Source organism: Andrena cerasifolii, chromosome 2 (genome assembly GCF_050908995.1).
Source record: "Andrena cerasifolii isolate SP2316 chromosome 2, iyAndCera1_principal, whole genome shotgun sequence".
Lineage (NCBI taxonomy): Eukaryota > Metazoa > Arthropoda > Insecta > Hymenoptera > Andrenidae > Andrena > Andrena cerasifolii.
The window spans coordinates 10685580-10700194 of record NC_135119.1 but is presented as its reverse complement, the minus strand read 5'-3'; the positions used below and the strand labels follow the sequence as shown (position 1 = coordinate 10700194).

The window sequence follows — 14615 nt, the reverse complement described above, 5'->3', positions numbered from 1 at the left end:
CTACTTTATGTTGCTTATAAATTCATTTTGAAATCATAATTCTTTTGTTGACTTTACGGCTTTGGATGGCGAGTGGTAATTTTTACTTGCAAATTTATTTCAATATTGTAATTCGTTTGTGATCGTCACTTTTTCAAAAGGTAATTTGTAATCCTTTTCATTACTACACTTTTTTTTTTTAAATTCCTGCGACTATTATAATGGCCCTTTAGTTTTCATTGCTAGTACTTTCAGACTTACATTTTAGTACAGCAGTAATACCCTTTGTCCCTCTCGAACGAAATTCACAGCAAAGGGATGGACGTTTAACCTTGAAAAGTTCCAACACCATGATCTAATCACTTTTTCTAGCATCTCGAAGAATATTCTTCGCCTTAAGTTGAAAATTCAAAATTGTATTTTTTAATGTACCCCCGATGTTACACTCCTGCACAACCCTGCCAACAATTATATAACTGCAATACAAACTTCACTAAAGAAGTCAGCTTAAGTATCACTTACTCAATGACACCATGTTCTGCCTAGAGAACGTCCAGAACAAATAAAATAACACTGTCCCCCATTATATTTTCCAGAACAAATACAATGAGACATTCTTCCATTATTTTTTGCACAACAAATAAAATAACACTTTCCCCTATTATATTCTCCACAACAAATAAAATAACAATATCCTCCATTATATTCTTCATAATAAATACAATAACACTTTCCCCCGTTATATTCTCCGCAACAAATAAAATAACAATTTCTTCCATTATATTGTGCATAACAAATAAAATAACAATTTCCCCCTTTATATTCTCCAGGACACATACAATGAGACATTCTTCCATTATTTTTTCCACAACAAATAAAATAACACTTTTCCCTATTATATTCTCCACAACAAATAAAATAACAATATCTTCCATTATATTCTTCATAACAAATAAACTAACACTTTCCCCCGTTATATTCTCCACAACAAATAAAATAACAATATCCTCCATTATATTCTTCAAAACAAATAAAGTAACACTTTCCCCCGTTATATTCTCCACAACAAATAAAATAACAATTTCTTCCATTATATTGTCCATAACAAATAAAATAACAATTTCCCCCCTTATATTCTCCAGAACAAATACCTCTTCCTCAGATCAAATAACCCTTTCCCCCTTTCACCACATCCTCATCCCTACCCACCCTGTGACACACTGTCACCACCAAAGAAGTCTCTTCATACCCCGACTGAATTTCTCCCCAACAGGTTTGCCTGGCGCTGAGCATCCTGTGGGCCTCAGCAACCGCGAAGTTCCACGAGGAGCGCTTCAAATCCTTGTCCCCTCCTCGCCCATGGAGCTACATGGACGACGAGGTTCCCCAAGCCTTCACCTCCGACCAGTCTCCATCCCACAGCGGTTCCTCCGAGTCCAGAAGAAAGCACCCCATCTTCGACTCCGTGGAGCGTTTCGACGGTCCCAGAGACTGGCTAGCGTCTATCAAGAAAGAGCCCAGAGAGAACAAGCACTCTAAAAAGCTAGTATCCCCCTTCTACGCGGTCACAGACAAAGACGCTCAGAAGTACAGAGATGTGGTGTTCAAATCTGGCGTCCCATACTGCCAGGAGATCAAGGCGAGGAAGACCAACAGGGACACCAACGCCAAGGACAGCATGGTCTGCTACAAATGCAAGAACCCGAAGAACGGAGCCACCTACGAGCAGTGCTCCTACGTGTCCCAGCCTCTGGCAGACTCCAGCAACGTGGAAGAAGTCAGCACGCCCTCTAGCTTCAGGAGCAGGAGGTCCAGCGGCGGCTCCTCTGGCTTCAGAGGCTCGGATGACTACAGGAAGCACGACAGTCCGTACAGATTCAACGAGAAGATCTTCTCTGAAGCAACAGATGGCGTCCCAGCGCAGTACAGGCAGAGGGACGAGGAGTGCGAGAAGGTGGTGAAGGATTCCATGGTCTGCATGGTCTGCAGGGACACCAAGAGCAATGGGAAGTATGAGCAGTGCTCCTACGTTCGTCAGCCAAGCGAGAAAGCATACGCTTATAGTAAGTCCAGCTCCTTCAAGAATCCCGAACAAAGAAGGGCTGGGGACAATGAAGAAGAAGAAGAAGCTGGTAGGAAGTACTCCGAGAGCAAGCCAGTCAAAGAGCGCCCCGCTGGCGGAGATGAGCCTGAAAAACAGTCACGCGAAGAGTCCAAGGATTCCTCCAGCAACTGCAAGAAGGTGGAGAGGGACTCGAAGACGTGCACCGTCTGCAAGGACCCAGAAACTGGTGGAAACTACGAGAAATGCTCCTACACCTATCAGCCGGACGATAAAGTGTACAAATTCAGCAGGTCCAAGAGCTTCGGGGGCCCGAGAGGCTCTTCCTCCAAGGAGGACCCAAGGTCCCAGGGTGACATGGCCTCGGAGAAGCTAGGTAGCGAGTCTGACGACTACCACAGGGACTACTCCATTCCTGAGAGCTTCTACGAGAAACCCCAGCCCCCCAAGTCCAGTTCATACTTCAAAGAGGATGAGACAAGGCCCAGCTACTACACATCTGCCTCGGAGGAGTCCAGGTCGGTCCCCAAGGAGGAAGAGTCCTCCGACTATGACAAGTCCAAGTCAGAGTCAGAGAGGATCGCTGAGAACATCGAACCAAGCAACTGCAAGGAGGTGGAGAAGGATTCTATGACTTGTAAAGTCTGCAAGGACCCAAAGACGGGCAGTAACTCCGAGCAGTGCTCGTATAAATACGAACCAACTGACAAAAGTTACTCTTACACCAAGTCCAAGTCCTTTGGCAGCCCTACCGAGTCTGGAGACAAGTCCCAGGAAGCCTCCGACCAAAAAGAGTCCCAAGAACCCTCCTATAAGGACCGCAGTTACTCCTTTTCCACCGAAAAGAGTCCCTACGCCAGCGCCAGTGCCGCCAAGCGGCAGTTCCGCGAGTCCTCAGGCCCCAGCGAGGCGCGGTCGGAATCGAAAGGGTCCACAGCCACGGAATCGGGCGCCAAGAAGCCTGACGCAGACTTCTACGACGCGTTCAAGAAGAAAGCGGAGATACAGAAGTTCCTGCAGGCGTTTAGGAAGGAGGATAGGTCTAATTGTAAGAAAATGATGCGCGACAAGATGACTTGCTACCAGTGCGTGGATGAGAAGGGTTTTAGGAAGGAGGAGTGCGCGTTTGTCACGTCTGATGAGACTGGGGGAGAAACTGCTCCTTCTGAGGCGAAGGAGGCTGAAGCAGAGACTTCGAAGAAGGTTCCCAGGTCAATTGTTGCTGAGGATCAGTTTCCTGCCGAGCCAGAAGCTTCCGCTAGTGAGAACATCGATGTTAAGGGAGAAGCTGTAGGTCCTGGGAGTAAGGAGGAGAGGAAGGAAGCCGAAGCTTATGAATATGTCGCTGAAACTAGGCCCGTCTACGATAGGGTACTTGGTTTCACGCTTCCAGCCTTCATGTTGAGCACTTCTGAGCACGAGAAGGAGTTTGATAGGGCACTGATGTCTGGGAGAGTCTAGGAGGTTGGGGTTGGTCACTTTTAGCACCCTTAGTTCAGTGGAAGATTTAGAGGTTTCTTGGGAGAAGTTCGAAGAAAATTGGGTGATGCGAATTCAAGCGTTTTTAATTGCTCGAACGAGGACTGAGGAGTTGCGCTTGGGTTTGTTTTGTGGAGAGCGTCTTTATGGGGAGTTTGAAAATTAAGAAGCACCACCTGATATTTTTATTAATAAAGATTTGAGCTACAGCACTGTTCTGTCGAGGAAAAAGAAATGTGGATGGATGAATATGTATGGAATTGTAAGAAGCCTGATTTTGGTATTTGTAATAATCTTGATTATTGTTATAACTCATGTTTCTAGATGGATAAATATTTAGGCATACGTTATTTTAAATTTGAGGGAATAGAAAGTGGATGATAAGGCTACTATGTTTGAATACAATTTTGGTAAGGTTTTAATATCGTTAATATAATTATGGATTTGAGAAACAATTATTATATTCCAGTGCACTGTCGTTCGAATAATTATTAACGTTCCCCTTTACTTAGTTGAAATCGGTGAGAAATAATTATTAAGTGTAAAAACACTCGATTAACGACGACACGTTATTATTATTGTTATTCTAAGTTATGTCATACCCCGACTGTTGTATGGTTTCGTGATTAAACGTATTTCTTGTTTAACCGCCAGTGAAATTAATTAATATCCGTGCCAGTGTATCGCAATAGATGTTTTCGGTCGAACGGACGCGATTTCGACGTCCTTTCAGAGGTTTTCCTTGGGTTGGACACGCAGCGAGTGTTTTTTGCCATTTTTGCGTAAGGCGAGAAGAAAATGGAGGGCTTCTTGCGTATGCTGGTGAGAAGAAAGCGACGATTCGCGTTATTGTTTATTTCCAAGCTTAATCTGGCGGCGTTTACTTTCGTCACAGTTGGCCAACGATGAAGAAACGACGGGATCTCGACGAAAGTGTGATACCAGGATCAGGAAAGGTCGTTTTTGTGCCGGGTTCGTTTGTCGAGAAACCACCTGCCGCCGTTTACGGACGCTATTATTTCCTTCGAGCGCGACGGCGATCGGATGGAACCAATCTCGCTTTCAATGATCGCGGAATTGACGCGAAATCAGTTGCGTAGAAGAAAGGGAGAGTGGTGTTTGCTAATTCGCAGTTTCCAGGTAATGGAGTTTGGCGTTTGGGAAAGATCGGGGCAATAAGTTTAGGCACGTTCCGTCTGAAAAACAGAAATTTGTAATTAGAAGTGTATTTTTATGAGTTTAATGTAATACAGGTTTTGGGTGTGAATTTTGAAGGAGCTAAACTTAGAGGACACCTGAGGACGCATAAGTCTTGACAAAGTCCCTTATACTATCGAATCTCATTAATTTCCACCCCCAAATGCCGAAGTCTTAAAATTCCTAAATACACAAATTTTGAAGCTTCCAAGCTCGTGACTCCCCAGATATAAAAATTCACAAAAATCTCACTACCCTAGTTCACGAGTCCTGACATCCTCAAGTTCACAAACCTCGTAATACTGAAATCTCGCGAGCACGCAGAATCCCCAAATTCCCAAAACATCCAATGCTCAAAACTGACGAGTTCTGAAATTCTCATACCTCCCCAAAACCACCCAAGTTCCACCACCCCAAACCGTTTAATCTCCACCCGAATTGTGCGTGATCCGAAACACCGATTCATCCGTACGCGCCATCCAAGATCGAGGATCGCCCAATCGGAATAATGGCGGGTGGCCGCGCAGCGCGATGATCGAGCCAGGAGATCTTTTGCCCGCAGTAGCAGCGGGCGCGCGCTAGTGTCGGCATCGGTGCTGCTCGTCCCTTTCTCCATATATTCCACCTTCCACCTCCTACATACGCTCGCGGGACCTCCGAGGAACAGACACGGCCAGAGAGAACCGGTTCCAATCGTCGGCTGGTGGAAAGCGGCACGAATAGGCGCGAGCTTACCCTGGACACCGGATTTCGTATCGTCCAGCGGATACCAAAGATTATCCGACATGAGCACCTCGACCTTCGTGGGGTAAGAATGGCTTTTCCCGTACCTATCGTCATTTTCTAGCCCGGCAGACTCGGGGGAACCATCAGTCCCCGATGGGGTTCCTTAGACTTCGTTTGCTGGGGCTACAGAGTTGTAGGTGGAAGTTTGCTTCATGTTCGATGGGTTTGAGTAGTACGAGGGCTGTGAGCTTGGATATCTTGTGATCTGTCATGTTGGGTAGTGGATTTGTTGGGATTAGAGTATTGGAGCGTTTGAAAATTTGGGGATTCGGAGATCATGGGTTGAAGTATTGGGATATTTGAGAACTTGGGGAATTGCAGATTCGTGTGATTGAATGTTGAGAGTTTTGTGAATTTCAGGATTTAGAGACTCCTGAGCTTGGGTGTTAGGAGATTTGAGTGCTTGAGAAGTTGGAAATTCGTAAAGTTGAGTATTGAGAGGTTTGTGAACTTGAGGATTTGGAGATTTGTGAGCTTGACTATTTAGAGGTTTGAGAACTTGGTGATTTGAAAATTCACGAGCTTGAGTATTCCGAGGTTTTAGATCTTGATGATTAGAAAATTCGCGAGCTTGAATATTCGGAGGTTTGAGATCTTGATGATTTGAAAATTCGTCAGCTTGAGTATTGAGAGGTTTGAGAACTTGATGATTAGAAAATTCGCAAGCTTGAGTATTTGGTGGCTTGAGATCTTGATGATATGAAAATTCGTCAGCTTGAGTATTGAGAGGTTTGAGAACTTGATGATTAGAAAATTCGCAAGCTTGAGTATTGAGAAGTTTGAGATCTTGATGATTTGAAAATTCGTCAGCTAAGTATTCAGAGGTTTGAGAACTTGATGATTAGAAAATTCGCGAGCTTGAGTATTGAGAGGTTTGAGATCTTGATGATTTGAAAATTCGTCAGCTTAAGTATTGAGAGGTTTGAGAACTTGATGATTAGAAAATTCGCGAGCTTGAGTATTGAGAGGTTTGAGATCTTGATGATTTGAAAATTCGTCAGCTTAAGTATTGAGAGGTTTGAGAACTTGATGATTTGAAAATTCGCGAGCTTGAGTATTCGGAGGTTTGAGAACTTGAGGATTTGGAGCTTTGGAGAATTTGAGACCTTGGGAATTTGGAAACTTGTGAGCTTGTGTATTAGGAAGTGTGAGAACTTGGAGATTTTGATATTCGTGAGCTTGAGTCTTTTGAGCTTTGTGAACTTGAGAGTTTGAAAATTTGTGAGCCTGAGTAGTGCGAGGTTTGAGAACTTGGGAATTGGGAATCTCCTGAGCTCAGAAATTTGAAATTTTATAAATTTAGGTACGGTTCAGGTACACTTAGGTTCGTGAATCTATCCGAAACTTTCTAAATTTAAGTATCCTAAACTTATGCTCCGCGCTCGAAACGCTTGCAAACTCAAGAATTTGAAGCTAAGCATCCTGAGCTTCACTATTTTCTACACTATTGAACCCTCCATTCGACTTACCTCTGACTAACGAGATGGGAACTCTGAGCCGTTGCAGCGCGTAGATTCATTGCGTCTGTGGCTCCCAGAAATGGTAGGATAGTTTAAACTAGTTCCCAATTCGGTGCTCGTGAGTACCTACAGTATTCCTAACATCAACAATCTTCAATATTCCATTCCCATATATTCTCAATAAAATTCCTCAATCCTCATAAATCCTAAAAGACTGTGCCATTTTCTATTAAATTACACTTATTTATTAATTCTACCCCGAAGTCCTAGAACCTTGAAATATATCTTACCACCCCTAAACCCCTTCAAAAATCTCTGAACACTAAATAAAAGCAGCCCAAGCAATATTTGCCTCCGTTTCGGTGACCGAGGCGATCTGCGCAGTTGATTTTCTCTGTTTCCAGATTGTACGAAAATAGCGGGAGCTTTTTGGAGCACGTGACGGGGGTTGGGAAAGGTCGAGATCTTTTCGCCTCGTCATCATGGTGCACACTAGCTCCTTCGCCCTCTTCTCTTCCTTTTCTGACTCTCGTCAGCTTGATCACTGTCTGCTCACAATGTCGAAGCAAAAATGGCAAGTGGCTTGGAACTCGTTCCTCGAGGATGGCCATCTGAGCGATAGGCCTCGCGACCATTCCGAGAAAGAACCACTCGACCTATATTCCATCGTCGAGGAGGAAAAGGTTATGGTCGATTAACAGATTCTCCACCGAGGCACTTGGGTCATTCATGTTTGCTTGGTGCTCGTTGTTACTTCATCCTCCATGTTGCCTTGTTATGCCCACTGGATCAGCTTCCTAATTAGCATGAACTTCGTGCAAATCGCTGGAAAAATTGCAAATAGCAGGAATATCTTTTTATTCAAGTCTGCTAGTCTCCGGCTGAGGTTGGGTCTGAAGAGTACTCGAGATCCCCACGAATGTGTACTTAATCAGTGTTGGGTTAACTGGGCATGTGCTATTTATGGAGTAATTGTGGAGAATGGGGAAAATGTTTGTGTGGAGAGGTGAGGTAGGGATAAGCTTTTTTTTTATTTTTTGGTAGGCAGGAATGAAGAGGAAAATATTTGCGATGGGGATATAGAGAGGGAAATTAGGTTTAAATTAAAGTCAAATGAATTATGAACATTAAATAGGTATCAAATATAAAAAGCAACAGATGAACAATGACCTAGGTAAACCTAAAATCACAATTTGTACTCAATGGAAACGAAGAAAAAGTTACGAGTAACTCAAAATTGGGTATACTTTATCTAACCCAGAGAATGTCTGCCAAAAACAACAAGCAGAAGTGGGCGGAGTTAATGGAAAGTTGGAGCATGCGCAGTGAAGGCTTTATTATTGCTCATGATCCCTAAACTGTTACCAGTAGGAAATGCCACAGAATTCTTTAAGACGAACTATACCAGAAATTCAATAAAAGTGTTTGAAGCAAGAAAATGGTAGGGAGAAAGGCAAAAGACAGTGTTGCGGAGGAATGGAGGAGCCAACTCGATGAATCGAGGCAGGGAAAGCTCAGAAGCGTGTTTATAGTCGCCACCCACGACGGGATTCTATATCCAACGCGGATGAGTAATCTCACCAGGCAGTCGATGAAATAATCGATGCATCGAGACCGTTCGATCAACCCCTCCCACGCTATCCCTCACCCCAGCCCATCTGAAACCACAATCCAAAGGATCATCGACTTTGCAAAGTTCATTCGTGAGTCTGGGTATTGGAATGCTGAAGTTTTGAGAGGTTTGTGAATTGAGGACGTTGGGGCTTGTGAGCTTGGATATTGAGAGTTTTGGGAATTTCGGGATTTGAGAACTCGTCGGTTTGAGTATTGGGAGGTTTGTGAGCTGGGGATTTGGAAATTCGTGAGCTTGAATATTGGAAAATTTGAAAATTTGGGGATTCGGAGATTCAGGACTTTGGGTATTGCGAGGTTCGATAATTTGGGAATTTAAAAATTTGTTAGTTTGAGAATTCGAAAATTCGTGATTTGAGAATTCGGGAATTTGAAAATTCGTGAGCTTGAGAATTCGGAGATTTTAAAATTCGTGATTTGAGAATTCGGGGATTTGTAAAATCAGGATTTGAGAATTCGGAGATTTGAAAAATCGCGAGCTTGAGAATTCGGAGATTTGGAAAAAAGCGAGTTTGAAAATTCGGAGATTTGAAAATTAGTAATTTAAGAATTCGGGGATTTGAAAATTAGTGATTTAAGAATTCGGGGATTTGAAAAATTGTGAGCTTGAGAATTCGGAGATTTGAAAATTCGTGACTTGAGAATTCGGGGATTTGAAAATTCGCGAGTTTGAGAGTTCAGGGATTTGAAAAATCGCGAGTTTGAGAATTCGGGGATTTGAAAAATCGGGATTTGAGAATTCGGAGATTTGGAAATTCGCGAGTTCGAGAATTTGGGGATTCGGAAATTCGTGATTTTGGGTATTGTGACGTTTATGAATTTGGGTATGCGTGAGTTTGTGTATTGGAAGTTATGAAATACTTGAGAGTTCAGGAGATTCGTGAGCGGATTCAACTACCTCTGCACTTGTCAAGCTCCTCCCATCTCGTCAACGGGAAACACGACTTGAATTTTCGCAAACTAATGTGTGACTTCGCGTTGGCCCAGACTCCTCCCGATCCTCTAGATCGCCCACGCGCGATCCAGTCTTAGATCACACTTCCAAGGTGTGACTAACAATAAGTGCCTTAACATCTATAGCCCACCAGTTCAACCCCCTCCCTCCTAGAAACTAAAAGTCCCAACACATTCCCCAAGAAATCCTCCACATCTTCCTCCCCAAAACCCCTCAAACCTCCAAAAAAGGCCCAAAATCCACAAAAATCAGCCACTCCAAAACTCCACGGCAAACACGCTCCCAAAAATACCACAGCGCCCACCACTCTCTACCAAAATTCGTTTCTTAGCGCCCGCTCTCGACCGCCGCGACATTCCCAAGTGATCGCCGGCAACAAACTCCCTAAAACAATGATAATAATAGTGACAAGTGTCGAGGCTCTATCCCGCATCGAAGAGGATGCTGAATCGTTCGCCACGCTTGCTTCAGCCAACGTCGAAGAACGACGGGCGTTAAAAATACACGCCGAGTCGGCCACGGCACGTGGCAATGAACAACAAATTTCCCTGCTGCCCCTCGGTACCAAGGGGGTCATTCACACCTGCGAATTTCCCTGATGACGAGGCCCCTGTCGCGCGTCGTTTCGCCTAGGATCGCGGCGATCCCTGCCACGACCAGAACGTCCCGCGGGGATGCTAATAGCCGCTGGACGGGGCGCGGAAGGGGGCGAGGGGAGGGGTCGAGCAAGGTTTCGAGACGTTCAAAATTGGACGATTCGTAGGCGGTGGACCTAGAAACCCGTCGGTGTATTTCCATCCCGTCGAACGGTCGTTTTGGGGAACGTGAACTCGCGCACGGCGAACGGTTTCGGAATTTTACTGGGACACGAGTCTTTCGGACCTTGCGAAAAATCGAGGGGAATTATTTGAGGGGAGGGATGGTTGGTAATGAATTTTTGTGGAAGAGCGAAAGAGGTTGCAGGATTTCGGGCGTTGTTTACTTTGAAGTTGCGTATGGACGGGGATGCTTTGCCATTTTTGGGGGAGGTTTCGAGGGTGGAGGTGGGTTTCGTGGAAATTTGTATGGGGTGGTGAAATTTTAGAGATGCAACAACTGATGGTTCTGAGGCGTGGTATTACCGCGCTGGTGGATTTTGCATGTTTGTGTGCTGTGACACTTTTTTGAGTGGGTTCTAGGTTCTGCGGGTGAGGGTGGGTTCGAAGTAGCTTCATATGGGGGTGGTGGAATTTCAGAGATTGGAAATGATGGTTTTGAGGTGTGATAGCAGTATTAAACTAATGCAGATTGTACTTTTGTGGGCAAGCTTATGTGTGTGCTGTTCTTGTGGGTACTGAGACCCTTTTTTGGTTGGCTTTTGAATTTTAAGGGTGGAGGTGGGTTGGAAGTGGAGCAATCTTCATTTGAAGATTGAAAGGCTGGTTTCAAGTTAGGATAGTATTATCCCTCTGGTGGAGTTTGTACTATTGCATGCAAAGAAACAAAATTGATAACGATGGATGACTTTGGAGACTGTTGTCAGGTATGGTCTTGGTGTTCTGGAGGCAGAGTTGGGCATTATTCCACTAAATTTTCATTGGAATAAGTATTCGAATAAATTTGTGCGAATAAATTTTTATTCGAATAAATTTGTGCGAATAAATTTTTATTCGAATAGTGTTCGAATAAAAACTTCGAATAAAATGAAATTTTTCGATAATAACCAATGACTTTTAAAAATTTATTCGAATAATTTCTTATTCGAATGGAAATTTAGTCGAGTTAATGGACGAATAAAATGATCACGTGATTTCGGCGATGTATGGTGGCGCCACTGTCTGACACCGGTGGGACTTAATGTTTTAGGTTAAGTAACTCTTGTCATAGTTTGCGCTTTGCAGGAAGATGTATGACCGCGGTAGTACATAGAGTGGCGTTTTCACATTGCTTGAAAAATAACGTGGCTTGTTACTCCTACATAATATATAAACACATAACCTGATAATTCTTTAAGGCGGGATTCCCTATGCGTTCAGGTACACCCAGCCAACACACGCGTTCAGACGTATACGCACGCGTTGAGCATGCACGTCCAAACGTGTGTTGGACACAGTGCAGGCTTCCATTGATAGATCTCTGGTGTCATATTTATTCGTCGTTCAATCAGGTCGAATAAAGAATAAATTATTATTCGAATAAATCTGGCTCGAATGGCGGTACAGATTTATTCCTGAATAACGAATAATTTTTCGTCGAATAAAATTATTCGTTATTCGCGAATAAATCTTGGGGATTTATAGGAATAAATATTCGAATGAAAATTTTGTCGAATAATGCCCAACTCTGTCTGGAGGGTGGTTCGAATGAAAATTGACAGGCTATATATTCCAGAGCTAGGAACGAACAAAAAAGTTGAATAAATAGGAATAGGTGCAAAAAAAATAATTTTTGAGATACAGTCATTTTTAGTATTGAAGACTTCTTCACTATTAAGAAAAAAAAGAAAAAAAGAAAAAGAGAAAAACTGTTTTTTGAGATACAGTCATTTTTAGTAGTGATTTCCATCTCCCGTTTCCTTAGCTTGTTAAATACTCGTCTACGAGATGTAGTGAAGAAGACTCGGACGCAAGTATCGAGGTTATAGGATATGAAGGCTCTACTGTGCTCCCAGCAGGCGCTGGGGTCAGTTTCGACGGTCTGGTCGACAATCGAGGCATTCACTGTGGATCGACGTAATACATCGCACGAGTGGTCCCCTTTTTGCGGACCAACGCTTTCTCTTTCGAGGACAATCGCCTCGCGTCTGTATTTTTTTTTGAAAACTCGCCACTTTCCCACGTGGAACGCATCTGATTTCGTTTTTCGTCTAGCAATTCGCGATTCACTTAATGGACTGTGGTTTAGAGAGTTGGAATTCGAACAGCTTTTTCACGAGTTTTCTAGCCTTCTTTCTTTGGTACAGTGGTTTACTGAAATCGAGGGGAAAATGTTGTGGCATTTCAACACTTCTCTCCAGGAAAATAAAAAGTTATGATTCTGGGAGATTTCTGTGACTGGCATTTAGTATATATAGCAGTTCTATAAACGCGCAGAAGATCCTCATATCTGAAAACTAATCTTCAGGTCCACATACCTGAATCAATTGAAGTGGATGTGTAAAATATTCCAGCACTTCTTTAGAAGAGCTCTGTAACAACAAATACATCCCCACCAAGTTTCCACGCCCCGTAGCCAGGCCTCTAGACCTCCATAACTGGAAGGAAATGTTCGCGTGTACTCGCGAGAGTCGGTCATCCCGCGAATTCGCTGCGATCGGGGACCGTCAAGCGTGTTCGCCGCGGTGCGGAAAAACCGCGGCCGACGGAACCCTAAAAATAAGATAATCGGAAGCATTTTGTGCGTCGCGGTAACGCGCAGGTCGGCCGGCGCTAAATTTAACCGCGCCTCGCGTATCTACCTAAATACACTTGCACGCACCACGGCCGGTTGTTGGCCGGGTTCCGAGCGTCGCGACATCGCGCCGCTGCTGGTTCGCCGTGACCGAGCTTTTCCGAGAAAGCTCGGCTTTTGGGGAATCGACGTGGAGTCGATGGAAAGCGAACGATTGCGCGCCAGTGGTTTTGAATATGCTGGGAAATTAGGGGCGGAGGGAGTTGGTGTGGAGGGGTTATGCGAGGAGGGGAATGAGGGAACTGGGGAACTGGAGAATAGGGGAATAAGGGAATAGGGGGAGCGGTGAAGAGGCGAAGAGTAGAATAGGGGAATACGAGAAGAGGTAGGGGAATAGAGGAATGGGGGAATTGGGAAATAAGGAAACTTGGAAGTAAAGGATTTGAAAAATAAGGAAATTGGGAAATAAGGGAATTAGGAAAATAAGGAAATTGGGAAGTAAGGGAATTGGGAAATAAGGAAATTAGGAAATAAGGGAATAGTGAAATATGGAAATTAAGAAATAAGGGAATTGTGAAATATGGAAATTGAAAAGTAAGGGATTTGGGAAATAAGGATTTTAGGTAATTGCAAAATAAGGAAATTGGGAAGTAAGGGATTTGTGACACAAGGGAATTGGGAAATATGGAAATTTGGAAGTAAAGATTTGAAAAATAAGGAAATTGGGAAATAAGGGAATTAGAAAAATAAGGAAATTGGGAAATAAGGGAAATTGGAAATAAAGGAATTGGGAAATAAGGGAATTAGGAAATAAGGGAATTAGGAAATAAGGGAATTAGGAAATAAGGGAATTGTGATATATGGAAATTGAAATGTAAGGGATTTGGGAAAAAGGAAATTGGGAAATAAGGAAATTGGGAAATTGGGAAATAAGGAAATTGGGAAATTGGGAAATAAGGAAATTGGGAAATTGGGAAATAAGGAAATTGGGAAATAAGGAAATTGGGAAATAAGGAAATTGGGAAATAAGGAAATTGGGAAATAAGGAAATTGGGAAATAAGGAAATTGGGAAATAAGGAAATTGGGAAATTGCAAAATAAGGAAATTGGGAAGTAAGGGATTTGTGACACAAGGGAATTGGGAAATAAGAGAATAGGAGAATATGGGAAATGGGAAGTAAGGAAATAGGGGAAGAAGAAAAAAGGGAAATATGGAAACTTGGGAGAGGGGTCATATGGGTAATTCGCGGTAGCAGAGTAAATATTATGGAAAGATGATTCTTCAAAAATCCATTTCACATCGATCCTCATCCATGAAACATCCTTTCGTGATATCAATTATTAAGTTCGTTACAGTAAATCGATACTGCCGAAAATAAATTTTCCGATTTACACTGTTTCCCTTTCCCTCGTGGGCCCTCGGAAGTTCGTAGACCCCAGGCACTATGCCTGCATAGAAATACCGTACTGTCGGATAGAGGCACGAAATAGCCTGGTTCGATTATTCACCGTTTATTCTTCACACCGTGGCAGGGAGGGAGCACCTCGTTTCTCAAACACACAGCCAGCCGTGGAAACGTTCGATGGGTTTTCCGAGAAAGTCGAACCACCCGCCAGGAATTACGATTCCCAGCTCCAACGTCGCTAACAATGACGTCACCCGTCTGATTCAATGTTAAATTTAGTGGCGGTCTGC

General features: G+C 43.5%; 2 protein-coding genes and 1 long non-coding RNA gene across 5 annotated transcripts in view; 2 read left to right on the top strand and 1 right to left on the bottom strand.

Moving 5' to 3' along the window:
* The first annotated feature begins 1239 nt into the window (after positions 1-1239).
* Positions 1240-3502, top strand: LOC143378461 (uncharacterized). The gene has a single exon (XM_076830195.1). The coding sequence runs from the start codon at positions 1349-1351 to the stop codon at positions 3500-3502; it is 2154 nt and encodes a 717-aa protein (XP_076686310.1). The 5' UTR covers positions 1240-1348.
* Positions 3503-3914: 412 nt separating this feature from the next.
* LOC143378474 (uncharacterized) lies at positions 3915-9912 on the bottom strand. The gene is made up of 3 exons (XR_013088269.1): positions 9494-9912; positions 6973-8621; positions 3915-4716 (listed from the first exon to the last, which is right to left on the bottom strand). It is a non-coding gene; the product is annotated as an uncharacterized LOC143378474 (long non-coding RNA).
* Positions 5267-14615, top strand: part of LOC143378456 (uncharacterized) — a 29955-nt gene continuing 20606 nt past the window's right edge. The window contains exon 1 of one of the 3 annotated variants that reach the window (XM_076830175.1): positions 5267-5520. In XM_076830175.1, coding sequence (XP_076686290.1) covers positions 5503-5520 — 18 coding nt within the window. In that variant the 5' untranslated portion in view covers positions 5267-5502. Of the gene's footprint in view, positions 5526-10540; positions 10594-14615 lie in introns of those variants that run through there. The other 2 variants (XM_076830173.1, XM_076830172.1) reach the window with 2 other exon arrangements.